The sequence below is a fragment of the Dermochelys coriacea genome, chromosome 3 (assembly GCF_009764565.3).
Source record: "Dermochelys coriacea isolate rDerCor1 chromosome 3, rDerCor1.pri.v4, whole genome shotgun sequence".
NCBI lineage: Eukaryota > Metazoa > Chordata > Testudines > Dermochelyidae > Dermochelys > Dermochelys coriacea.
In genome coordinates, this window is record NC_050070.1 from 120,958,892 (window position 1) to 120,979,649 (window position 20,758).

At 43.0% G+C, this 20,758-nt stretch overlaps 1 protein-coding gene across 1 annotated transcript in view; it reads left to right on the forward strand.

The window, feature by feature from the left end:
* SYNJ2 (synaptojanin 2) overlaps positions 1–20,758 on the forward strand; it is a 102,620-nt gene that overhangs the window by 33,043 nt on the left and 48,819 nt on the right. The window contains 4 exon segments of the mRNA XM_038397867.2: positions 4,467–4,737; positions 7,405–7,630; positions 16,313–16,396; positions 19,525–19,586. Coding sequence (XP_038253795.2) covers positions 4,467–4,737; positions 7,405–7,630; positions 16,313–16,396; positions 19,525–19,586 — 643 coding nt within the window.

The window sequence follows — 20,758 nt, forward strand, 5'->3', positions numbered from 1 at the left end:
CCATGGTAGCAGCAAGCCTCCCATCTTGCCTCTCTAATATTCTGGGACCGACATGGTTACACCACCACTGCATACAACTTTAAAGATAAGTCTGAAGCACCTGGTGTTGATTGTCAGAGCGTCTCCCCTCACATGGTCAGATGTTTCAGTAACAATGAGCTGTTCACAATGCACCCTGCTACAGGGTTTGTTTGGTTTTTTTTGTTTTTTTTTAAAGTCCTATTAGATTTGAATTTAATTTTTCCTAGTCTGACACTGCCTTTCCCTTTGATCCCTTCTGGCTATGATCCCTATAGAAAAGATTAGGATCCCAGCAGCCAGTGAAAACTTTTGCATGAGATCCTGTTTTAGATCTAAAATCCCTTTTGTCTCAGCATTCCTATTGTCACAATTCAGGGCAACTGGTCCCTCGAGTGTTTTCTCTAGGCTCCTGTCTCCTCAGCCACCACCTCTCTTGGGCAGAAACCTGAATCTCTCTCCCTCCTGATCGGGGGTTTTGCAGGCTGGATTTGCAGAGTTCCTGCTGATGCTTGATATCCCCAGCAAGTCAGACTGCCTAAACAGGCCAGCATTTGTGCTTTGATTTCTCTTTAAAGGCTATGAACAACTGCAATTGCCAGCAGTCACAAATTGCCACACCGTTCTTAATAAGCAGGCATATTTATTCTTAAGGTGAAAGCATTATAGAGAAAACACATAAAAACATAGAAGTTTGACGACGCATGCTAAAAGCTTACCAGAAGTCACCCATCAGTCTTATGGAGCCTCAAAGCCCTTCCAACTTTTTCCCAAAAAGAACTGGGGACTCCACTGGACAGAAGGTCCTGTCCATTTGCTGGATCAGAAAGAAGTCTCTGAGTCAGCTTAAACTCAGACTTTTTATCCAAAAGTCCTTTCTTTGCCTTTTGGTCTCTGGAGAATCCAGTTTGAACGAGTGTATGCGAGAATCTTCAAGTGATGGTGGTACTTTGGAGGATTGACTACCTGAGTGTATTTGCCTAATCACCCCACACTGTTCTTAGTTCCTGAAGGAGCTGTGGTCATCCTCCCCCATGGTATTATATACAGTCCCTGGCCCACAATGATACATAAAATTAATACAGTAAGATCACCCAAAGATATTGGCGGAAATTGCCATTGTCACACCCACCACACAGCCATCAGTTTGTCACTGCCACCTCCCTCATGCTGAAACTGACTATAACAATTTGTGTTTATCTGTGTGTATATATGTGTTTCTTCACAGGATCACTTAATGCTGCCCCCAAACTCCTCACTGTGGGCCAGATCCTCAGCTCATGTAAATCAGCATAGCTCTGTTGACTTCAGAGGCGCTACACTGATTTACACAAGGTGAGGACCTGGCTCATAGTCTGTAAGCAACCCAGAACAAGAAATATTTTTCTGGATCCTCTCTATTAGATGCCACAGAATAGTGTGTGATTAAGTGTGGTTCACCATTAATCTAATTGATGTAATCTCCTGGTTTTAATCCTTTATAATTATGCATAGTCAGTTGCAAAGTAAGTGGGAATAAAATATAGGGTTATTACCATTTCTAACACTTAAAGCTGTAGTACTAGCTAAGAAAACATAACATACGTGCTTAATAACCCCCTCTCCACACACACACAAGAATGGGAACATGGTGTGCCCTTGTTAACAGAAAGAAACACTATGAAAATAACTTTTTATAAATAACCACCTACATTGGCCTTTATTGTGAACTAAACTCTGCAGAACAGCATGAGTAGATTCAGACAGTCTCGTGCTTCATGCTGAAGTCCCACACAAATGTTCTGGGCTCCCCAAATATCCCCCTTAAGGCAGGTTTTCTCACCTGATCTGATGTCTGAAAGGAAGAGTTGTGGGGAGTTTTAAGTGCTCAAGGCCTTTTTATCGAAAGCCTGATTCCCTACTGCTGACTTATGTCTATGCTACAGAGTTTTGTAGACAAAGGTTATGCCGATGTACAGCCACCACTTTAATTAAACTGCTGTTGCACGTCCACATTATGCTCCTTGTGTCGGTGGAGCGCATCCACATTAGGAGCTGTTGCATCGATACAGAGAGCAGTGCATTGTGTTAACTATCCCACTGTGCAATTGGCCGCAGGGTGCTTTGGGAAGGGTTTCCAATGTTTCATGGGCAGGTACAGCGTCACATGATGCAAGTTTCTCAATCCCATTGTTCCGTGGGCATCCATACCAGCTCCTTTTCAACTGAAGTGTATGGGGAGGAGGAAGGAGGAGAGTGTGTGACAGGGAGTGTCTGTCAGGTGTATCAGGGGAGAGACAGAGACAGATTGCATGTTGGGGGAGTGTGTATGTGAGAGAGAGAGAGAGTGTTCTTGTTGGGGGAGGGTGGGTGTGTTGGCATGCTGTCTTTTTAAGTTCAGACAGCAGCCGGAAGCAATCAATCCTGAGGCAGGGGTAAGGGGACACCCCCACACGTCAGCCGCCTCCTCCCATCCTGGCTCAGCACAGCAGTCCCTCCCTGCTTCTCCCCAGGTAGTAGCAACCTGCCTGCAGCTGTGTTCCTAGTGTAGGGGAGAGCAGGATTCCAAGTTGCTCTTTGCTGCCAGAGCGGCACACTCAGCTGTCAGAACTTACCAAAGCTTTGAAAGGGGAGGGGTGCATGCCTGCAGGGCAGCCAAGCTCAAAATAGTGAGCAGAGTGGTCATGGTGGGCATTGTGGGATAATGGGGAAGGCCAGTTAAGTTGACATAATGAATGGCAGCATCTACACTGACGCTTTGTTGCTTTAACTTTGCCACCAAAAGCTTTGTGCCTCTCGTCGAGATGGTTTTATTTTGTCAGCAAAACAGGAGAGTTTTGCCGACAAAAGCAGCATTGTAGCACGTACACCTCCACTGTGTTGTCGGCAAAAGCTGCCTTTTGCAGACAAAACTGTGTAGGGTAGACAAGGCCTCAGTCTTTCTGTACATTAACCCAGTGATGAGCTGCCAAAATCTTAACGGGTTCCCTCCTTGCCCCATCCACCCCCCTCCCCTGTCCCCTGACTGCCCCCAGAATCGGGCAGGAGGGTCTCATGGGCCACCATAGTGGGTGCCCACCCCACCCCTAAGAGCCAGAGGCATCTGCCAGGGCGCAAGGTGAGGAGTCCTGGAGGTGCTTACCTGGGGCAGCTCCCAGGAAGCATCCAGCAGGTCCCTCTGGCTCCTAGGGGCAGGGGAGTGTAACTAGGGGGGGAGCAGCCGCTCCCCCACTGATCACATCAAAAGTAGCGCCTTAGGGACCGACTCCCTGGGTTCTCTCCCCCCCCCCCCCCCCGGCTTCCTGCGAATCGGCTGTTCGGCAGGAAGCTGGGGAGGGCTGAGAAGCAGGCGGTGGCTTCCTGCTCAGGCCGAGGGTGGCGGAGGTGAGCTGGGGCAGGGAGCGGTTCCCCTGTGTGCCCCCCCCGGGTTACCTACTGTGGCGCGGGCGGCCCTCTTCGCGCCGCCCCAGCTCACCTCCGCCTCCCTGGGCCTGAGTGCGAAGCCGCCACTTGCTTCTCAGCCTGCTCCAGCTTCCCGCGTGAACAGCTGATTTGCGGGAAGCCTGGGGGGGCGGAGAAGAAGAGCGGGGCGGCGCGTTCAGGGGAGGAGGCAGAGGCGGAGCAGAGGTGAGCTGGTGCCAGGGGTGGGGCTGGGAGCTGCCGGTGGGTGCTCTGCACCCACCAAATTTTCCCCTTGGGTGCTCCAGGGCTGGAGCACCCATGGAGTCGGCGCCTAAGGCGCCACTTTTGGCCAGTTAAATTTAGAAGCCCTTTTAGAACCGGTTGTCACTCACGGAACAACTGGTTCTAAAAGAGCTTCTAAATTTAACAACTGGTTCTAGCGAACCGATGCGAACTGGCTCCCGCTCTCACAGCATTAACCTATTGCATTCATGTTCCAGTTGGAACAAAAGCTTTCAAGAGCCTTGTATGAGTAAACGGGACTCTGTTCTGCCAGCATGGGTGATGTTTGCATTTTATTACTCCATTTGAGCTAAAAGCTTCAATGTAACTGACATTTTATTGCAGGATTTCACCTGAAACAAACGCATTGCACACTAAGAAAACTGCCTGCTGTGCAAGGGTGAAATTTGCCCCTGTGCGGTGAACCAGCACCAGGGCCAGTCCTACTTAAACCGTCAAAATAGGCTTTGTCCTGGGCCCCTGCACAGGGCCAACTTTCACGATAACAGAGGGAAAAGTAGAAAAGTTTACAGCCTGTGAAATGTTGTTGCTTCTTAAATGTGTGTCATAACTACATTGTCTTTTTAACTTTCCCCTTTAACTTATCCTTATAGATATTGTGATCTCATGTTAGCCACATGCAGCATAGGTTTTATTTGACTTCCTCTGAAGCAAGAGATACTGATGGCTGGAGGCAGGACAGCAGACATGACAGATTGCTGGGCTGATTTGGAATGGCATAGCTTGTATTTCTATATAATTCTTACGTAACTGTCACCTTCTAGGTAACATGCGGCTGCATTTTCTGGTCCTGGTGACAGGCTGTACATCGGTGGGAAAAATCCTGGATGCTGAAGTTTACAAAATCACCGCAACAGATTTCTGTCCCCTCCAGGAAGAAACCAAGGAAGAGGATCGTGTTAATGCCCTTAAGAAAATCCTGAACTCTGGGATGTTCTATTTCTCCTGGCCAAATGCAGGCTCAAACTTTGACCTGACAGTGCGGGCCCAAAAGCAGGGTGATAACAACTATGAATCTGGTAACTCCTTCTTCTGGTTAGTACTGCATGTTATTTTAAAGTCTTTAGTCAAGCCTGGCTTCCCTCTCAATCTCCTATAACCCTGGAGAAAAATAAAGCTATAGATTTAAACCTAGATACGTTTTGCTTCACTAACATTTTACTTTACAGGGCATGTGCTCTGGCAGATTCATGGTCAATCAGAGTTGAGCCACAAATATCTAGATTATTTATGTAACCTAGCTGCAAAAGCAAATTTAATAATTGTAGTTTCTGGTTTTTCTAGAAAGAAAAAATATATTTGCTATATTTACTGCATACAGTATAAATACATTTCTTTATATGTGATAAGTAGTTTACTTGCCAAGGTTAGTTGTTGTTTTTTTTTTAAATTATTTGTTTAACAAGCATTCTTAATGTGGTAAAAACCTGTACTTGTGCTCATACATCACTTCTGCTGCACTATGTTATATTTCCTAATTCTCATGGGTTTAAAGTCTCTAAATTAACATTGCAGTAATATACCCTAGTTTTTTACATTGCAAATCTATGTTAATCAATTAATTTGTAATTAAAACTGTAATCAAACCATTGCACATACACTAACTCCTCTGCTATGTTATTGTGCACTTATTTTATTTACTGAGTAACACAGTTTTAAAAACAAAGTAAAAAATATGTCTCACTGCAGCAAAGATTGGTTGAATGGAAAAAAATACATAGAAACAAGGATCCTTCCTATGTGGGCCCGCTGCAGAGGGAGTTCAGTTTGTTTATCCTACCAGTTTTGATAGGGTACTCCAATCCCCTTCATCCCGTATGTTTTTTTTTTTTTAATGGTAGGAAGTACATAGGAAGCTAAACTGTACTGGAAATAAATAAGAAGTAATAAAATGCATGTGAAAAGTAATACTTTGGCAGAATTACACCTAAAGGTGCTGCTAGTGTGAAATACTTCTTATGGCCGACAGTAGGTAAATATCAATAGCTGAACAGGGTTGTAACAGATGATTAACAGATAAGGCAGATTTCAGAGTAGCAGCCGTGTTAGTCTGTATTCGCAAAAAGAAAAGGAGTACCCGTGGCACCTTAGAGACTAACAAATTTATTAGAGCATAAGCTTTCGTGAGCTACAGCTCACTTCATCGGATGCATTCCGATGAAGTGAGCTGTAGCTCACGAAAGCTTATGCTCTAATAAATTTGTTAGTCTCTAAGGTGCCACGGGTACTCCTTTTCTTTTTGAGATAAGGCAGAGGAATTCAGTTTGGTAAATAATCTCTCCATCTGGGATGGGATTTCACCTAAGTGGTTTTAGTTCAGAATAGTGCAATATAAAACCCAGTTTCAACTGTTCAATGTGTGCCTTCCTCATGGAACAGCTGACACAACAAACCAGCTGTCAAATTAGAGCTCTATTTTTAATATAGAAATAGTACAATATATACAGTTGTTAAAGGCTTTCTCTTGATAGTTTGCTCTCAGAAGATAAATATTTGAATTCAGTGGCACATCTGCTTTCTGTATCAATCTATTGTGTCTTGCTAGATTAATCTTAGTTTATGTGGAAGCCCTATGCTTTTATATGTTGTCTAACATAAGATCCCTTGTATTTCTAAAATGAATATGTGAAACATTATATATAATGTGAAATTTAAAAAAACCCCAAGATAGGCCACTAGCATGGAAAATTTCATCCCCAATTTCCAAAGTTTGGAAGAAAAAAAAAACAGCTGAAAAAAAGGTTCTTGTATCAGTGTCAGGCAACCTTAACTGTAGGCAGTGCCATCTGTGGACCCTGTAACATGAACTGCAATAAAGAAATCCTACTGGAGTTTGCCTTGTATAAGATGGGTAGATTTTCTTTTTACATGGAGATATGGAAGGAAGGAGGAAAATGTAATTCTTTTGTAGCTGTTTTTTAGCTATGTTATATAAAAATAGTAGAACAATTCTTCACCTTTTTCAAGTGCTTTGCTCTGCAAAGCGGAAATCTTTAGTAGAATTTCACTGGTATAGTAACTGTAATAGGGAATTGCTGATGACTGATGGAAGTACATTGGAGAAACTATGCATGCCTCTCAGACCTGGTCACAGACTGGCTTGGTCAAAAAACAAAAACAAAAACAAACAACAACAACAACAACCACCCCACAAAGATAATACTTCCATTGTAAACCATCAGAACTCAGTTTGTAACAGTTCCTTTCACTTTTAGGCCTGGTCTATGCTGGGAAAATTTCCTTCAAAATTCCAACAGATTTTAAAAAGATTTCTGCTAAACCAGTTTTAAAACCTGTTGGAACTATAGTGTAGACCAGGTTCCAGGCAGCACTGCCTGAACGAGTTAGTTGGACAATACTGTAATTTAGGTAAAAGGCTTTTAATGACCAGCATGTTTCCAGAGATCAGAAAATTGGGAAAGGTGAGATTTGCATATGAACTTATATGGCCAGGGCAAAGTCTTCTGGACACATGGGCAGAAGTATGGTGGCTGTCACACTGTTAAAATCTCCCAGTTTCTGTGAATTATGGCCTTCACCAGGATTGTCATCTATTAATTATTAGTTTCAGATAAAGTGAGGTGCAATAAAAAAGGAATAACCTCCTATTATAAGCTTTAATTAGTGAACAATGTGGGGTACAACTTGTTTCTCTCTCTCATTTTTTGAGTAAATGAATCTATGCTCTGTTGAATCTTGCAGGAACCAATTGCTGCATGTGCCCTTTAAACACAACCAGGTGAACTGCTCCGACTGGCTGCTAAAAGTTATCTGTGGCATAGTGGACATCCACACGGTTTATGCCTCTCACAAGAAGGCTAAAGTCTGCCTCATTTCCCGGATCAGCTGCGAACGAGCTGGGGCCAGGTTTCACATTCGAGGGGTCAGTGATGATGGACACGTATCTAATTTTGTTGAGACAGAGCAGGTAAATGACGGAATGGATCCTCTGATACTAAATAATTCAGTACATCAGTGTATAATTGGGGAATTGTTTACAGCAAGAATCAGAGGAGCTCAGCAAATGCTTTTTGCATGCAATGTTTTAAGATGCTGTTATGCATGAAGTGTCTCTTCACTCTCGCTCATTAAGCTCCTACGCAATCAGTTCTCCTTCTGTACTTCTAGCTTCTTGGGCACTCGTAACTTATGTTTTTGATTTATTTCCCACTGTGGCAGTTCTAGCTCTCCAGGCTTCTGTCAAATTATAAATGTGCATTTTTCAGTGGATTCAGAAATTCCTGTCTTGAGCAACAATCACTCACGAGCAAAATCAACACATAAACCACTATTTCTCAAACTGGGTTCCGTGGACCCCTGAGGGTCCACAAGGGTACTCTGGGGGGCCTGATGGCCCCACTGATCAACTACTCCACCTCCCTCCCTCAACTCCTCCTCCTCCCTTCCAGTGCCTCCTGCACTCTGGGGAACAGTTGTTCAGTGGCTTGCGGGAGGTGGGGGAGGAGCAGGGATGGGTTGTGCTCAGGGAAGGAGCGGAATCATGTCTGGGGCCGCTGGCCCCGCTGATCCACTCCTCCTCCTCCATCCCTCAACTCCTCCCCCTCCCTCCCAGTGCCTCCTGCATGCTGGGAAACGTCTGTTCAGCGGCATTCAGGAGATGCCTGGAGGGAGGGGAGGAGCAGAGAGGGGGTGTGCTTGAGGGAGGGGGCAGAAAGAGGCGGGGAGGAGGAGGGGCAGGGGTGGATTGGTGGCAGGAAGAGGTGGGCCGGGGATGGGACCTTGGGGGGAAGGGGTGGAGTAGGGGCAGGATCTGGGGCTGAGCGGGGAGTTTTGGGGGGTCCGCAAATTTTTTTTAAATCAAAATGAGGGTCCTCAGGTTGCTAAAGTTTGAGAACTGTTGACATAAACCACAAGGTTCTCAATGGCACCAAGTATTTAATCATCAAGAGGCCAGTGCTTCATCACAAGAAGAAAGTTTTTAAAATACAGTTATTATCAAATGACTGTGAATTTTGCTCTGAAAATAAAATCTTTTTTTTTAAAGTACTTTTCTTCTAAAGTACAACTGATTCCCCATGCAAGAGAAGGTGGGAGAAAAGCTAGAGTGACCAGATAGCAAATGTGAAAAATCAGGACAGAGGTTGAGGAGTAATAGGCACCCATATAAGAAAAAGCCCCAAATATCGGGACTGTCCCTATAAAATTGGGACATCTGGTCATCCTAAGAAAAGCAGAAGTTCTTTTGAAAGCTCTTGTAACTTTATTCCACACTTTTTTTTTTTTAAGTCTGTTTTGTTAAGTCTAGACTACACTAGAAAAGATTTGCTGGTACAGACACGGCTTCTACTGGCAAAAATGTGTTGTAACCAGTACGGTTTACACTAGCTCATGAAATGAAATCAGCTGTGCCAGCAAAAGCATTTTTCCCCCCAGCGTAACTGTGTCTATATTAGGGCTTTTGCTGGCATAAAAATGTCATAAAAATAACATCCCTAGCCAACATTATTATACTTTCAAATGTTTCTAGTGTGTACCTGGCCTTAATCTCCTTAACCTTCTTCCTGGGAGGAAGGGAGTCTTGTGGTGAAGACACTAGACTTCCTTCGTGACCCTAAGCAGGTCACTTAGCCATGGATCCTGCAAGCACTTACCTGCATAAGTAGTCCCAGGATAACGTACATGCACATGGTTAATTTATGGATAAATGTTTTCAGGGTAGCGTCATAATTTTTTGTGTCACAATTTTTCCATCTGTAAAAAGGGATACTAACAACTTCCTATCCCCCAGGACTTTTGCAAGGCTAAATTAATACGTTGTCAGCATTCAGCATTCAGATACCATAATAATCTCCAGAATATAATAAGGGAAGGGGTCTGGAGCTTTGAAATGCAATGCACTAGTCAGGAGGAAAGAGCATGACAAAGAAATCAGAAAGTGGGTGAGAGATTCAAAAATTCCTCCAGCCAACTAAGTAGAGCAAAGAAGACAAAGAGAGAAGCTGTCATCTGGTCAGTGGCCAGGAGGCAAATTCCAATACATCTCCATTGGGATAGACTTGGCTTTCATATGGGGTGTGGTTTGATAAGAGGGGATAAGGCAGGACTTTAGGCTTCAGGTTTGCCCAGCAGAAAGGTGGAAACCCTAATTCCAACTGGTGCTGATAACAAACACAAGGGTGAAATGTGTTAATTTGATCTGGATCCCTAAATTAACATGACAAAGCTAAATAACAGAGAGACAAGGTGGGTGAGGTAATATCTTTTACTGTACCAACCTATGTTGGTGAAAGAGACAAGTTTTCAAACTTGTCTTTTTCAGAACACGAAGAAAGCTTTGAAAGCTGATCTCTAGTATCCTGAGACCAACACAGCTACAACAGCAAAGCAAACAAGGAAAGGAAGTAATTTGTTTACTGTGTATGGCTGGGTTTGCTACATTTAAAATAAACAAAAAGCACTGGACCCTGAAGAACCTGAGACCTCCTATGTCTGATGAAATGAGCACTTTCGTATTCAGCTATAGCCTCCCTTTCCTTTTTGGAAAAGGTATAGAAGCTACTCCCAGCCAAAAGAACGATAGTTTTAAACAAATACAGATTTTAATGTTCATGAAGAGGTACAGCGATATGAGAGATCAGAGATAAATGAGAAGGCCATAACTTCCAGCATACAAAACATCACCCCTAAACTTGGTTAACAGTTTTCAACGTTTTCAGGAGCAAATATACAAAACTCTGCCCTCAAAGACTGAGAATTTATTTTTTAAAGATTGGCATCTTGGTGCCTAGTCCATTGGAAAACATTTCTGTTGCAGCGCACAGATTTTGTGTACATGTAGCTGAAATTTACCCCTGGGCAGAGGGAACAGAAAAAAAGAGAAAGATGTCACTATGTTCGCCTTCTGAAGCAATATATAATCCCCACAAACCATACCAAATATAGTATTGTATTTCCTCACTAAAATAAGTGTGGGATGCTTTGATCTTCTTATAAAAGAAGGAAAGTTCGATGTTGAGATGGGTAGCCAACCTTTCTTAGGTCAGCCCCAAATTCGCAGTGCTACCTCCTAGGTTCAGTTGCTAGTCCTGTATACAATTACTATTTCTCAGTATGCCAGCCATTGGGGTCCAAGGTTCCTTAGCTTATTTGATTATGCTCTTGCATGCTGGAAATGATTAACACAAAAATATAATGCCCATTGCATCACAGCAAAAGTGGGGTTCAGCCCCCAATGAAATGGCAAAATGTTGATAGATTGCTGACAGTTGAATGGGACAGGGCTTTGTCAGGAGCCGTGCAGCCTTCATGGGGCCTGCTGTACTTCTCTTCCAGTTCAGCAAGTCATCATCTAGGAGTGGGAAGACTAAAGGTTTTTGAGTGATTCGGAACTGAAAAAGGCAAAGCCAAAGCAGGGAGGAAATGAGTACAGGGTGACTCAATCAAAATGGCTCAAGGACTTGGAAGATCAATAACTATAGGAGTGCTCTGCTGTTTTTAAGGGAAAAAAAAAGTTCACTTTGCCATTGGTAATAGGTATAATTTTTGTCAGGCTAACTGTCTTAAGAAAACAAAGTGGGAACTAAACATCAAGATACATGAGGTCCAGTTAAAGCTGGCATCCACTTACCATTAGGAAGTAGAAGCCCTAAATTCAACTCTCTTCTGCTTTCACAGTAGACTACTGACTAATCGGCTATGAGGTAATATCTTGGCCGTCTGTAATTAGAATAACATTTTGTTTCCATTTGCAGCAGCCTGTACAATACTGGCATGCTGGCTCTGTGCTTCATGAATAAATATTACCCCAGGATTCTGAAAAGGGCAGACTCTTTCCCCCTTTACAAAGCTTTAATTCTAATATTTTTCTGTTTTAAGAAGAAGAAGCAATTAGCCTTCTCTCCAGACAGCTCTTTAATGCGTAGATGGGATTCTTTTGTCTCCCACTGAGTTAGCCTTGTGGCATTTCAGCTCTGCAGTGAGTCATTTTTTGTGGGCTCACTGAACTGCGGTGACTCATTGTGCAGAAAAGGAGTGGGGGAGCTAAATATCTCACTTTAGTTTTTTCTTTTCAAAATCAGGCCACCAGTCAATCTTTTAGATACTTGGTCATTTAGTTTAATCACTTTACAAGAAAGATAAAAGCCATTAGAAAGGCTGACACAGCAGAAGTAGAGGGTGAGGGGCACTGTGAAAAAGCCTTCTGAAAGTGTGCACTTGAACCACTGTAGCCAGCATTTTGTAAAAAAAAGGGGCACATCTTCCTACTCACAGTGCTGTAAATAACCTTTTGAGAAGGGTTTGAAATGATGCTTTGTTTCCCAGAAGGGGCCTAAATAACATGTTTTCACTTTGTTCACAATGTTTCATATAACAAGGAAAAAAGTAAGACATCTTTCTGATGGATTTCTACTGAGAACAAAAGTTAACTTGATTCAGCCTTCCCCCCATTCCTCCCCACCCCCCATTCCTTTCTTTTCTCTAGATAGTACTGAGTAGTAGTATAGTATGCTTTCCTTATTTAGTTTATGTGCTTGTCAGTGTTAACATTTCATTTTTCTCTTCCCTATTTTAAGAAAAATAGCGTTGGACCCCAATTCAGAAAAGCTTTGCTGTTTCATGACAGCAATTACAGTAGCGCTTGATTGCTGCCCTGAATAGGAATGGATTTAAGCACGTTTACGTTCCTTCCTGAATTGGGGCCTTAATATTTAGAAATGTGAATAGCTGTTTATGGGTCCCACTATTTTTTCCAGAGAAATTTTCATCAGGATTTTCTTTTTTGGCATCCTGATTTTCCTTGTCAGAATCTGCTTTTTGAAAACTGTTATGGCCCTCCCCCAAAATGGTAGTCCAGATTTAGGCCTCATCTAAGTTAGTGGCTTAAAGACAGTGGTGGGCCTGATTCTATAATGGGGTCCACACAGGTGGCTTCTCATTCCTTCACAGAGTCCTACTGACTTCAACAGCACTCTATTTGGCCCTAGGATTCTGCCTGTGTTTATAGGATCAGGGCTGTGATTTGTTCTAGTCTGTGTGGTAGGGACCGAAGTGGGGTCTAATCATGTTTAAAAAACCATTTTTCTTCTCCTGATCTTTACCTGTTACAGAGCGGCAAGATGGCAATTCTGAGACTTTATTGCAAAATTTAGAGAAAACTGCTTTTTTCAATGACATGGCATGGCTTTGAACTCCCAGTTGTCTAGGACGGTGGTTCTCAAAGTGTGGTCCGCGAGCTCCATTCAGGTGGTCCGCGGATAGTTCCCTCCAAGGTGCATGTCTGGGCAGCCGCACATGAGAGAATGAAGGGCCACCCACCTAATTAGTGTAGCCACGCAGGCGTGGCTCCATTAATTAGATGCGTGGACCCTGGAGAAGATGCAAATGTAAGATGAGGTGGTGGTCTTGGGAGGAATAAGGTGTAGGTGGGAGGGGGCAGTGGAGTGAGAAGAGGGGGTGGGGGGGAGTTGCGACGTGCAGGTCTGCAGCGGCCAAAGAAAGATGCGACTTTCCGTGACTGCTGGGGAGAGACAACCCCCCTTTCCCAGCCTCAGCGCTGTGGCAGATTAGAGACCCACCCCCCTACCCTTCCTAGCCCCAGCTTGGGGGCTGCTGCGTCACAGGAGAGAGGGCACATCCATCGCATTAGAAAGGTAAGACTACTATTAAAATATGAGTTGTGCGCTTTTATGTATAGAACAAAAAAATGTTAATTATTATTAAGGTTTTTTTTATATAGCCCTTTTATCCAAAGCGCTTTACAATAGTTAGCTAATGGTACAAACAACATTTGGAAAGATCATTAAGTGGTCCCCAAGACCCTCAGCAATTTTCAAGTGGTCTGTGAAAAAAAAAAAGTTTGAGAACCACTGGTCTAGGAAGAGTTAGCGTAGGTGCAGTTGTCTAGGAGGAAGTGCCCTTTTGAATGGCATGGCATGGCATGATCTTGATCCTAACTCACTTGGACGAATACTAGCTTCCTAGGAGTAGATTAGTCTGATTGTTCATAGATTCCAAGGCCAGAAAGCCCCTTGTGATGATCTAGTCTGACCTCCTGTATACCGCAGGCCATAAATCTTCCCCAAAATAATTCCTAGAGCAGATCTTCTAGAAAAACTTCCAATCTTGATATAAAAACTGCTAGTGCTGGAGAAACCTCCAGAAACAACACTTGGTCAGTTGTTCCAGTGGTTAATTACTCTCTCTATTTAAAAATTGTGCCTTATTTCCAGTCTGAATTTGTCCATCTTCAGCTTCTAGCCACTGGATTCTGATATATCTTTCTCTGAAGAGCGCATTTTCAAATATTTTTTCGCCATGTAGATACATATACATTGTAATCAAGTCACCCCTTAACCTTCCCTTTGCTAAAATAAATAGATTGATCTTATTTAGTCTGTCATTCTAAGGCATGCTGTCTAATCCTTTAATCATTCTTGTGGCTCTTCTTTGCACCCTCTCCAATTTACCAACATCCTTCTTGAATTGTGGTCACCAGAACTGAACACAGTATTCCAGCGCTGGGTGCACCAGTGCCAAATATGGAGGTAAAATGACCTCTCTACTCCTATTCGAGATTCTCCTGTTGATGCATCCAAGATCACACTAGCCCTTTTGCCCAGCATTGCACCAGGAACTCATGCACAGCTGATTATCCACCACTATCCACAGAATTGTACTGTATATGTGATATTGGATGTATATGATCTCCTTCTATAAGAGTTTTGTCTGTCTATGACATAATGTAGCTTTAACATTTCATTTCAAGTTATGCCGATAACTGACTCATCCCATTTGTCAGCAGGTGACTGTTCTTAAAATCATAAATGAGTCAAGATCTGACTCCAGAATTTCTTACAGATTGTAGGCCAGATTCTGAGCTGGTGTGAGTCAGCGTAGGTCCGCCAATGTCAATGGAGCTACACCAGTTTACACCAGCTGAGAATCAGGCCTGCTCTGTCTGACTTTATTTTTACACATGATTTGAGGATTAGAGGTCATTGAGTCATTTGGTTTTTATGACTGGCCTGCTCAGTGAGGAAAAGAAAGAGGCGAGGATGGGGTTACTTACTTCTCATGTTGCAGTCCTGTCACATTACACCGAGTAGTTCCTAGGGCAGAAACAGAAGGAGAACAGCATCAATCTTAGGTTTTTATAAAACACCTGTCACCATGGTAACTAAGCATTGCACACAATTAAGAGTATTGATTGAAAAGCCGTTTTGGACAGGTGTATGTTACATCATGACCTGAACTCCATCAGGCTAAGCTTGGTTCTGATACTAACTCTTTTTGTGTCCTTGATTAAGTCACTTAACCTCTCTCTCAGCAAAATGGGGATAATAATAGACACACACCTACCTCCCAAAGGTGTTGCGAGGGTTGATTAGTTTGTTTGTCAGTGATATATGTAAAAATAATATTTTCAACTGTACATCTCAAAGCACTTTACGAAAGAGATAATTTTACAGATGGGAAAGCTGAGGCACAGAGGCTTAAGTGATTTTCCTGTGGTCACCCAGCAGACCAGGGGCAGAGCCAATATAACCTCATTATAGTCATGTGGTAACTGGTTTCCCATTGCCTAAACCTCTTTCTCATGCAGCCTCTTTCTTGGCACCTGCTGTTCATCCCATTTTGGAACTACTGCCAAGCTGCTAGCTGATAAGCTAAATGATAGAGTGTGACCAAAAAAAAAAAAGGCACCTGGATGAGCTGACTGATACCATTCATCTGCTGGGCTTTGGAAGACTCATTGTGATGTACAAGAAAACTGAGACTTGTATTATATGTCACAAATGGAAAAGGGCCAGGATTCCATTGCTAAGTATAGGCCACGGCAGTGAAGTTGACTTTACACTGTTGCTCTCTGGTAATACTATGTCTGAACATATATCTTTTACTCTAGGCTCATTGAAAATATAATACTTTTTGGAGGTAGGGGTTAGAGGGGAGGATGGGGTACATCCTTTGTGCTTCTAATTGTTAGCTTTGCTGCAAGATTAGTTTACTAGCACTGTTCACAGAGATAAATACAAAGGGTGGGAGAGAGTTCTGGCTGGGGAGAAAAGAGGACTGGAAAGATTTTACTATAAACATCCTAGATAAGAAATAGTGAACATAATCTTATTCCCCCCATCTCAAAATAGGAGCGGAAAAGCTGAAGGTTTCACACACACTTTATTGGCCACACTGACAAGACAAAATGTGTGGTCAAAGAAAATAGTTTAATAGAGCAGCAGTAAGCTTATCCCACACCTGGCATTTAACCATAACTGGTCACATGGAGTGATGACATCTCCATAGTTAAAATTCTATGAAAGAGAAAGTGGTCTGTCTCAGTCTGTCCACCAGCGTAGCTAGATCATCTTCAGTGTGAGGGAAATCTCTGTCGTAGAAGCATCTGTGCCTTAAATTCTCTTTTATTACCAGTGAGTAGCAAATTAAACCTAATGAGTTGGCATGAAAGCAAACAAGGCATGATTTTGTTTCCATTTCTGTGAGGTCAAGAATACTGACAGAGATAAAGATAAATTGAGATCCACCATTCGCCTTTTCTTCAGTATTTGTATCTTAACTTGTGTTGTCTGATTGAGGAGTGACAGAACAGTTCTTTTCACTGAAGACTCTCTTTCCCTTTATGTTGCTGCAGACAATTTATTTGGATGATGACATCTCTTCCTTTGTTCAGATCAGAGGCTCCGTTCCACTGTTTTGGGAGCAACCAGGGCTTCAGGTAAATATAATGAAAAATCAAGTGGCCTGTCACTAACGCTACTAAAAGTTGCATAGGATTTGTTTATTAATGGTATTCATTCACTAGGAGACTTGCCCTGTGAAGTACTGAACTTTTTCGACTATGTTTCTATTTGTGGGAAAGTTAAGCTGTTTTTAAAAGGAATAGGCAAATATCTATCCAGTGATTAGTTTTTGAAGATTAATATTTTAAGTGCTCAGATAACTCCAGAGAAGAGTTAATAATTTATTTACACAGATGTTTCTTAATAATGTTTTTTACTTCATCCAGAATAACCTTTCCATCTGAAATGTCAGTTTGGGATGGTGTCTTAGTCCTCCATAGTATAGGTGAGGGCTCCAGTGCAGGAGCTCTATGATTTTAAAATAAATATAATTGGTATATGGGTGTATTCGATAGATTTCATAGATGCATAGGCCAGAAGGGACCATGAGCTAAGGCCGGAAGAGACCATGATGACCATCTAGTCTAGCCTCCTGCATGCCACAGGCCAGAGAATTTTACCAAGTGTTTCTGCATCAACTCCAATAACTTGCATAACAATTTGAAAGTTAAAATGTGTTTGTTTATGATTATTTGTATTATTGTAGCATCTCAGAACCCCAGTCCTGAATCAGCACCCCGCTGTGCTAGGTGCTGCACACAGAACAAAATGACTGTCCCTGCCCCAAAGAGCTTGCAGACTAAGACAAGAAATGGATACAGAAAGACCAGTGTGGGAGTGCAAGGAAACAATGAGACCATACTGAACAGCATGACAAGCAGTGGTCTCAGCAGCTTAACAGTTGTGCACAGTTAGATGCTATACACCAGGGGTGGGCAAATTATGGCCCGGGGCCACATCCAGCCCCTCAGACATTTTAATCTGGCCCTCGAGCTCCTGCCAGGGAGCGGGGCCCGGGGCTTGCCCCACTCCACGCATGCCATGGCTCCGCGCGGCTCCTGGAAGCAGCAGCATGTCCCCCCTCTGTCTCCTACGTGTAGGGACAGTAAGGGGGCTCCACACACTGCTCCTGCCCCAAGCGCCGCCCCTGAAGCTCCCATTGGCCGGTAACCACGGCCAATGGGAGCTGCAGGGGCGGCACCTGCGGATGGGGCAGCATGCAGAGCTGCCTGGCCGTGCCTCCGCATAGGAGCTGGAGAGGAGACATGCTGCTGCTTCTGGGAGCTGCTTGAGGTAAGCACCACCCAGAGCCTGCACCCATGACCCCTTCCAGCACCCCAACCCCCTGCCCCAGCCCTGATCACCTTCCTGCCCTCTGAACCCCTCAGTCCCACCCTCCTGCACCCCAGCTCTGCACCGCCAGCTGGAGCCCTCTCCCTCCCACCCGCACCCCTGCCCCAGCCCAGAGTCCCCTCCCGAACCCTGAACTCCTCATTTCTGGCCCCACCCCAGAGCCCACACCCCAACCCCCAATTTTTTGAGGATTCATGGCCTGCCAAACAATTTCCATACCCAGATGTGGCCCTCAGGCCCAAAAAGTTTGCCCACCCCTGCTATACATACTTACCCATAATTTTCAAAATCTCATTTCCAAAATCCTTTTGTTTAGAGTAGCTTTGTGATCCAACATTGTGCGTCAGTATTGTAAAAGAGATGAATGTCATCTAAATACAATGCAGAATAAAAATAAACACACAAAACACCTCCCTACAAATTATATTGACGTTATGGGCCAGAACCTACCTGCAGTCATCATGCCAAACGCACACCGGCCGCACTGAGCTTAACCATAGAATTTAACTCTACAAGTCCAATCACAGAACACGTTTTCCAAATGGGCCGCTTTCTCAAGCAACTGTTTTGATTTTAAACCCATTTCCACCCAACCATTTATATTGGCCACACTTTCAATGAGATGTCATTGAAAAGCTCAAGCAAGAGGCAGCCTGGTATTTTCACATTGTCAGAGTAGAGGAGAAAAAACAATTTAAATATGTACATAATATGTAATAAGAATAACTTAATCTTTTGAATATTCTATAATAATAAATGTCTGAGACTGATTTAAATGCCTCAGGTTTGCCTTGGATATGAATTATGACAGTTCTATATTGCTTTGTATATTCTAAAACCTGGAGATTATCCCTGAATTTTGTGTTAATTGCCTTTTTTAATAGTACAAATTTTTTTCCCTCTCTAAGAAGGAAATGACACACATTTGTGCTGATTCAGGGCCAGATTGTGCAACCTTTACTTGCATATGTGAACACTTACTCATCCGATGCATCCGATGAAGTGAGCTGTAGCTCACGAAAGCTTATGCTCTAATAAATTTGTTAGTCTCTAAGGTGCCACAAGTACTCCTTTTCTTTTTGCGACTTACTCATCGGAGCAGTCATTCACTCCTTGTGTACGTGTGCTGGCACCAAAGTAAGGAAGGGTTGCACTTATGTAGAAAGAAATACAGATTAAATGCTGACAAACAGTTAACCAAACAAGATTTTTGAAAATTCTGATGGGGTCTTTTAGAGGATTCAGATATTCATTGGGAAAAAATACAATATATTCAGCTGCACTGAATAGAAATACCACTACTTATAAAACATTTAAACCTACTGCTATTAACGTCAGTATTAAAACTCCCACTGACTTAAGTGATACAGGATATAGCCCATAATCCTTTATATTTAGAAAGCACCGTGCATGTATTATCCAATTAATCTAAAAAACAAAAGATCGAACTAGTTAGTCCACAGTCCATAGAATTGGCAGATATGCAGTGCCTCCTGATTACTTAGAGGGGTAAGGAGGATTGAGCACACTCCTGTGGTGCAGTGAACTTTTTGCTAGAGTATTGGCCAGGATTGAGAATTTGTTTGGCCATAAATAAGGGCGTAGGTATTCCATTAACAAATGTTAATTATTCATTATTTTTCATTGTAATTGGAAATGTTGTTTTCTAATAAAAGCTGTAGCTAAGCTTTTTGTACTAAGTGCATTATGTGTATGGGTGTATGTAATCTGTTTGGGGTATCTGGGTGCTAATAAAAACATGTTTTCTTTGAGGGAAATAGACATCTAGTGATTCAGGATTTCAGCAGTTTAGAGAATTACTTCATAATATTTCTTCTGGGGTTTTTTTGGTGGGTTTTTATTTTTTTAGGTTGGTTCCCATCATCTGAGACTTAACAGAGGCCTAGAAGCAAATGCTCCTGCTTTTGACAGGTAGGCTTCATTAGGCTCTGTCAGTAACACATCAGGTATGCATGTAACCATGATGCCACAGCTGTACTCCGTCCCAGCAAACCAGAGCTGTTAGAGAAGGAAAGCACTTATTAGATCATCTAGTCCATCGCCCTTGCTTTTGCACAATTTTTCCCTACGGTATGGTTTTAGTGCTTTGTCCTTTCTAGTTTTGGTGGAAATTGAATCAAAATGATCTCAGCCTCTTTCTGAAGGAGTTAAGAAATTCTGAATACTGTGCAAAAAAGTGCCATGTAACCATTTGCGAGTCAAAACGATAAATTTACATTTGAAAATAGCCTCTCCGTGCCCTTTCTTCTTCCCCTTTTGTCCCAACCAAATAGAAGCCAAATGCAAACCCCTTTGCATTCTGAGTTTATTTTTCTCCCTGTTTTTCTATGACTGGAGCTTGTTGCTGCAGAGTAACAGCAGCAGCCCATTCTCCGCCCCCTGTGAGATGCTCTCCTGGTAACATTCTTTTGCTCCGACCCAGAGGAATGGATCTAACCCCACAAGACTCAGCAACTCTACTGGAAGCTATCCAAAATCCATACATTAATGTGGGTCCTCTGAGTGCATGATCATCAAGTGGGGAAAACCCTTTAGCCTGCAGTCCTTTGGGAGCAAATTCATATTGCCTTGAGTGGGAGCTTTGTCTGAGAAAGGATTTGACCTCTGATGAATTACCACACCCTAGTCTGCCTTTGTCATGTGATTTTAATTGACAAATTAAAATTTATATTCAAGTTGCGGGTCTATTTTAATAGGCCGCAGTATTTTCTTGATTTCACTTATTGCAGCTTTTAGTGGAGATGATTATTATCGATCACTTTGTAGCACCTCAGGACTCCAGTCAGGGATTAGGGTCCTATTTTTCTAGACTCGCTACTAAGAAGTGATGGTGGGGTCCCTGCCCCCAGGATCTTACTGTTTTCTGGTTCCTGTGGTAGTCTACTCTGGGAAGTCTCTGCCTGCCAATTTCCCTGAACTGCCTTCACGTTGGAGGGTTTCATTAAGCATAGAGGGAACCCACATAAGGTAATGATGAGGATGCATAATCCCCACAAGGTTGAGGGGAAACTGTGCTACAGATTATGACCCCACTGCCCCATCTAACCCCACACCCTGTTCTCCCTACCCCAGAGCAACCCCAG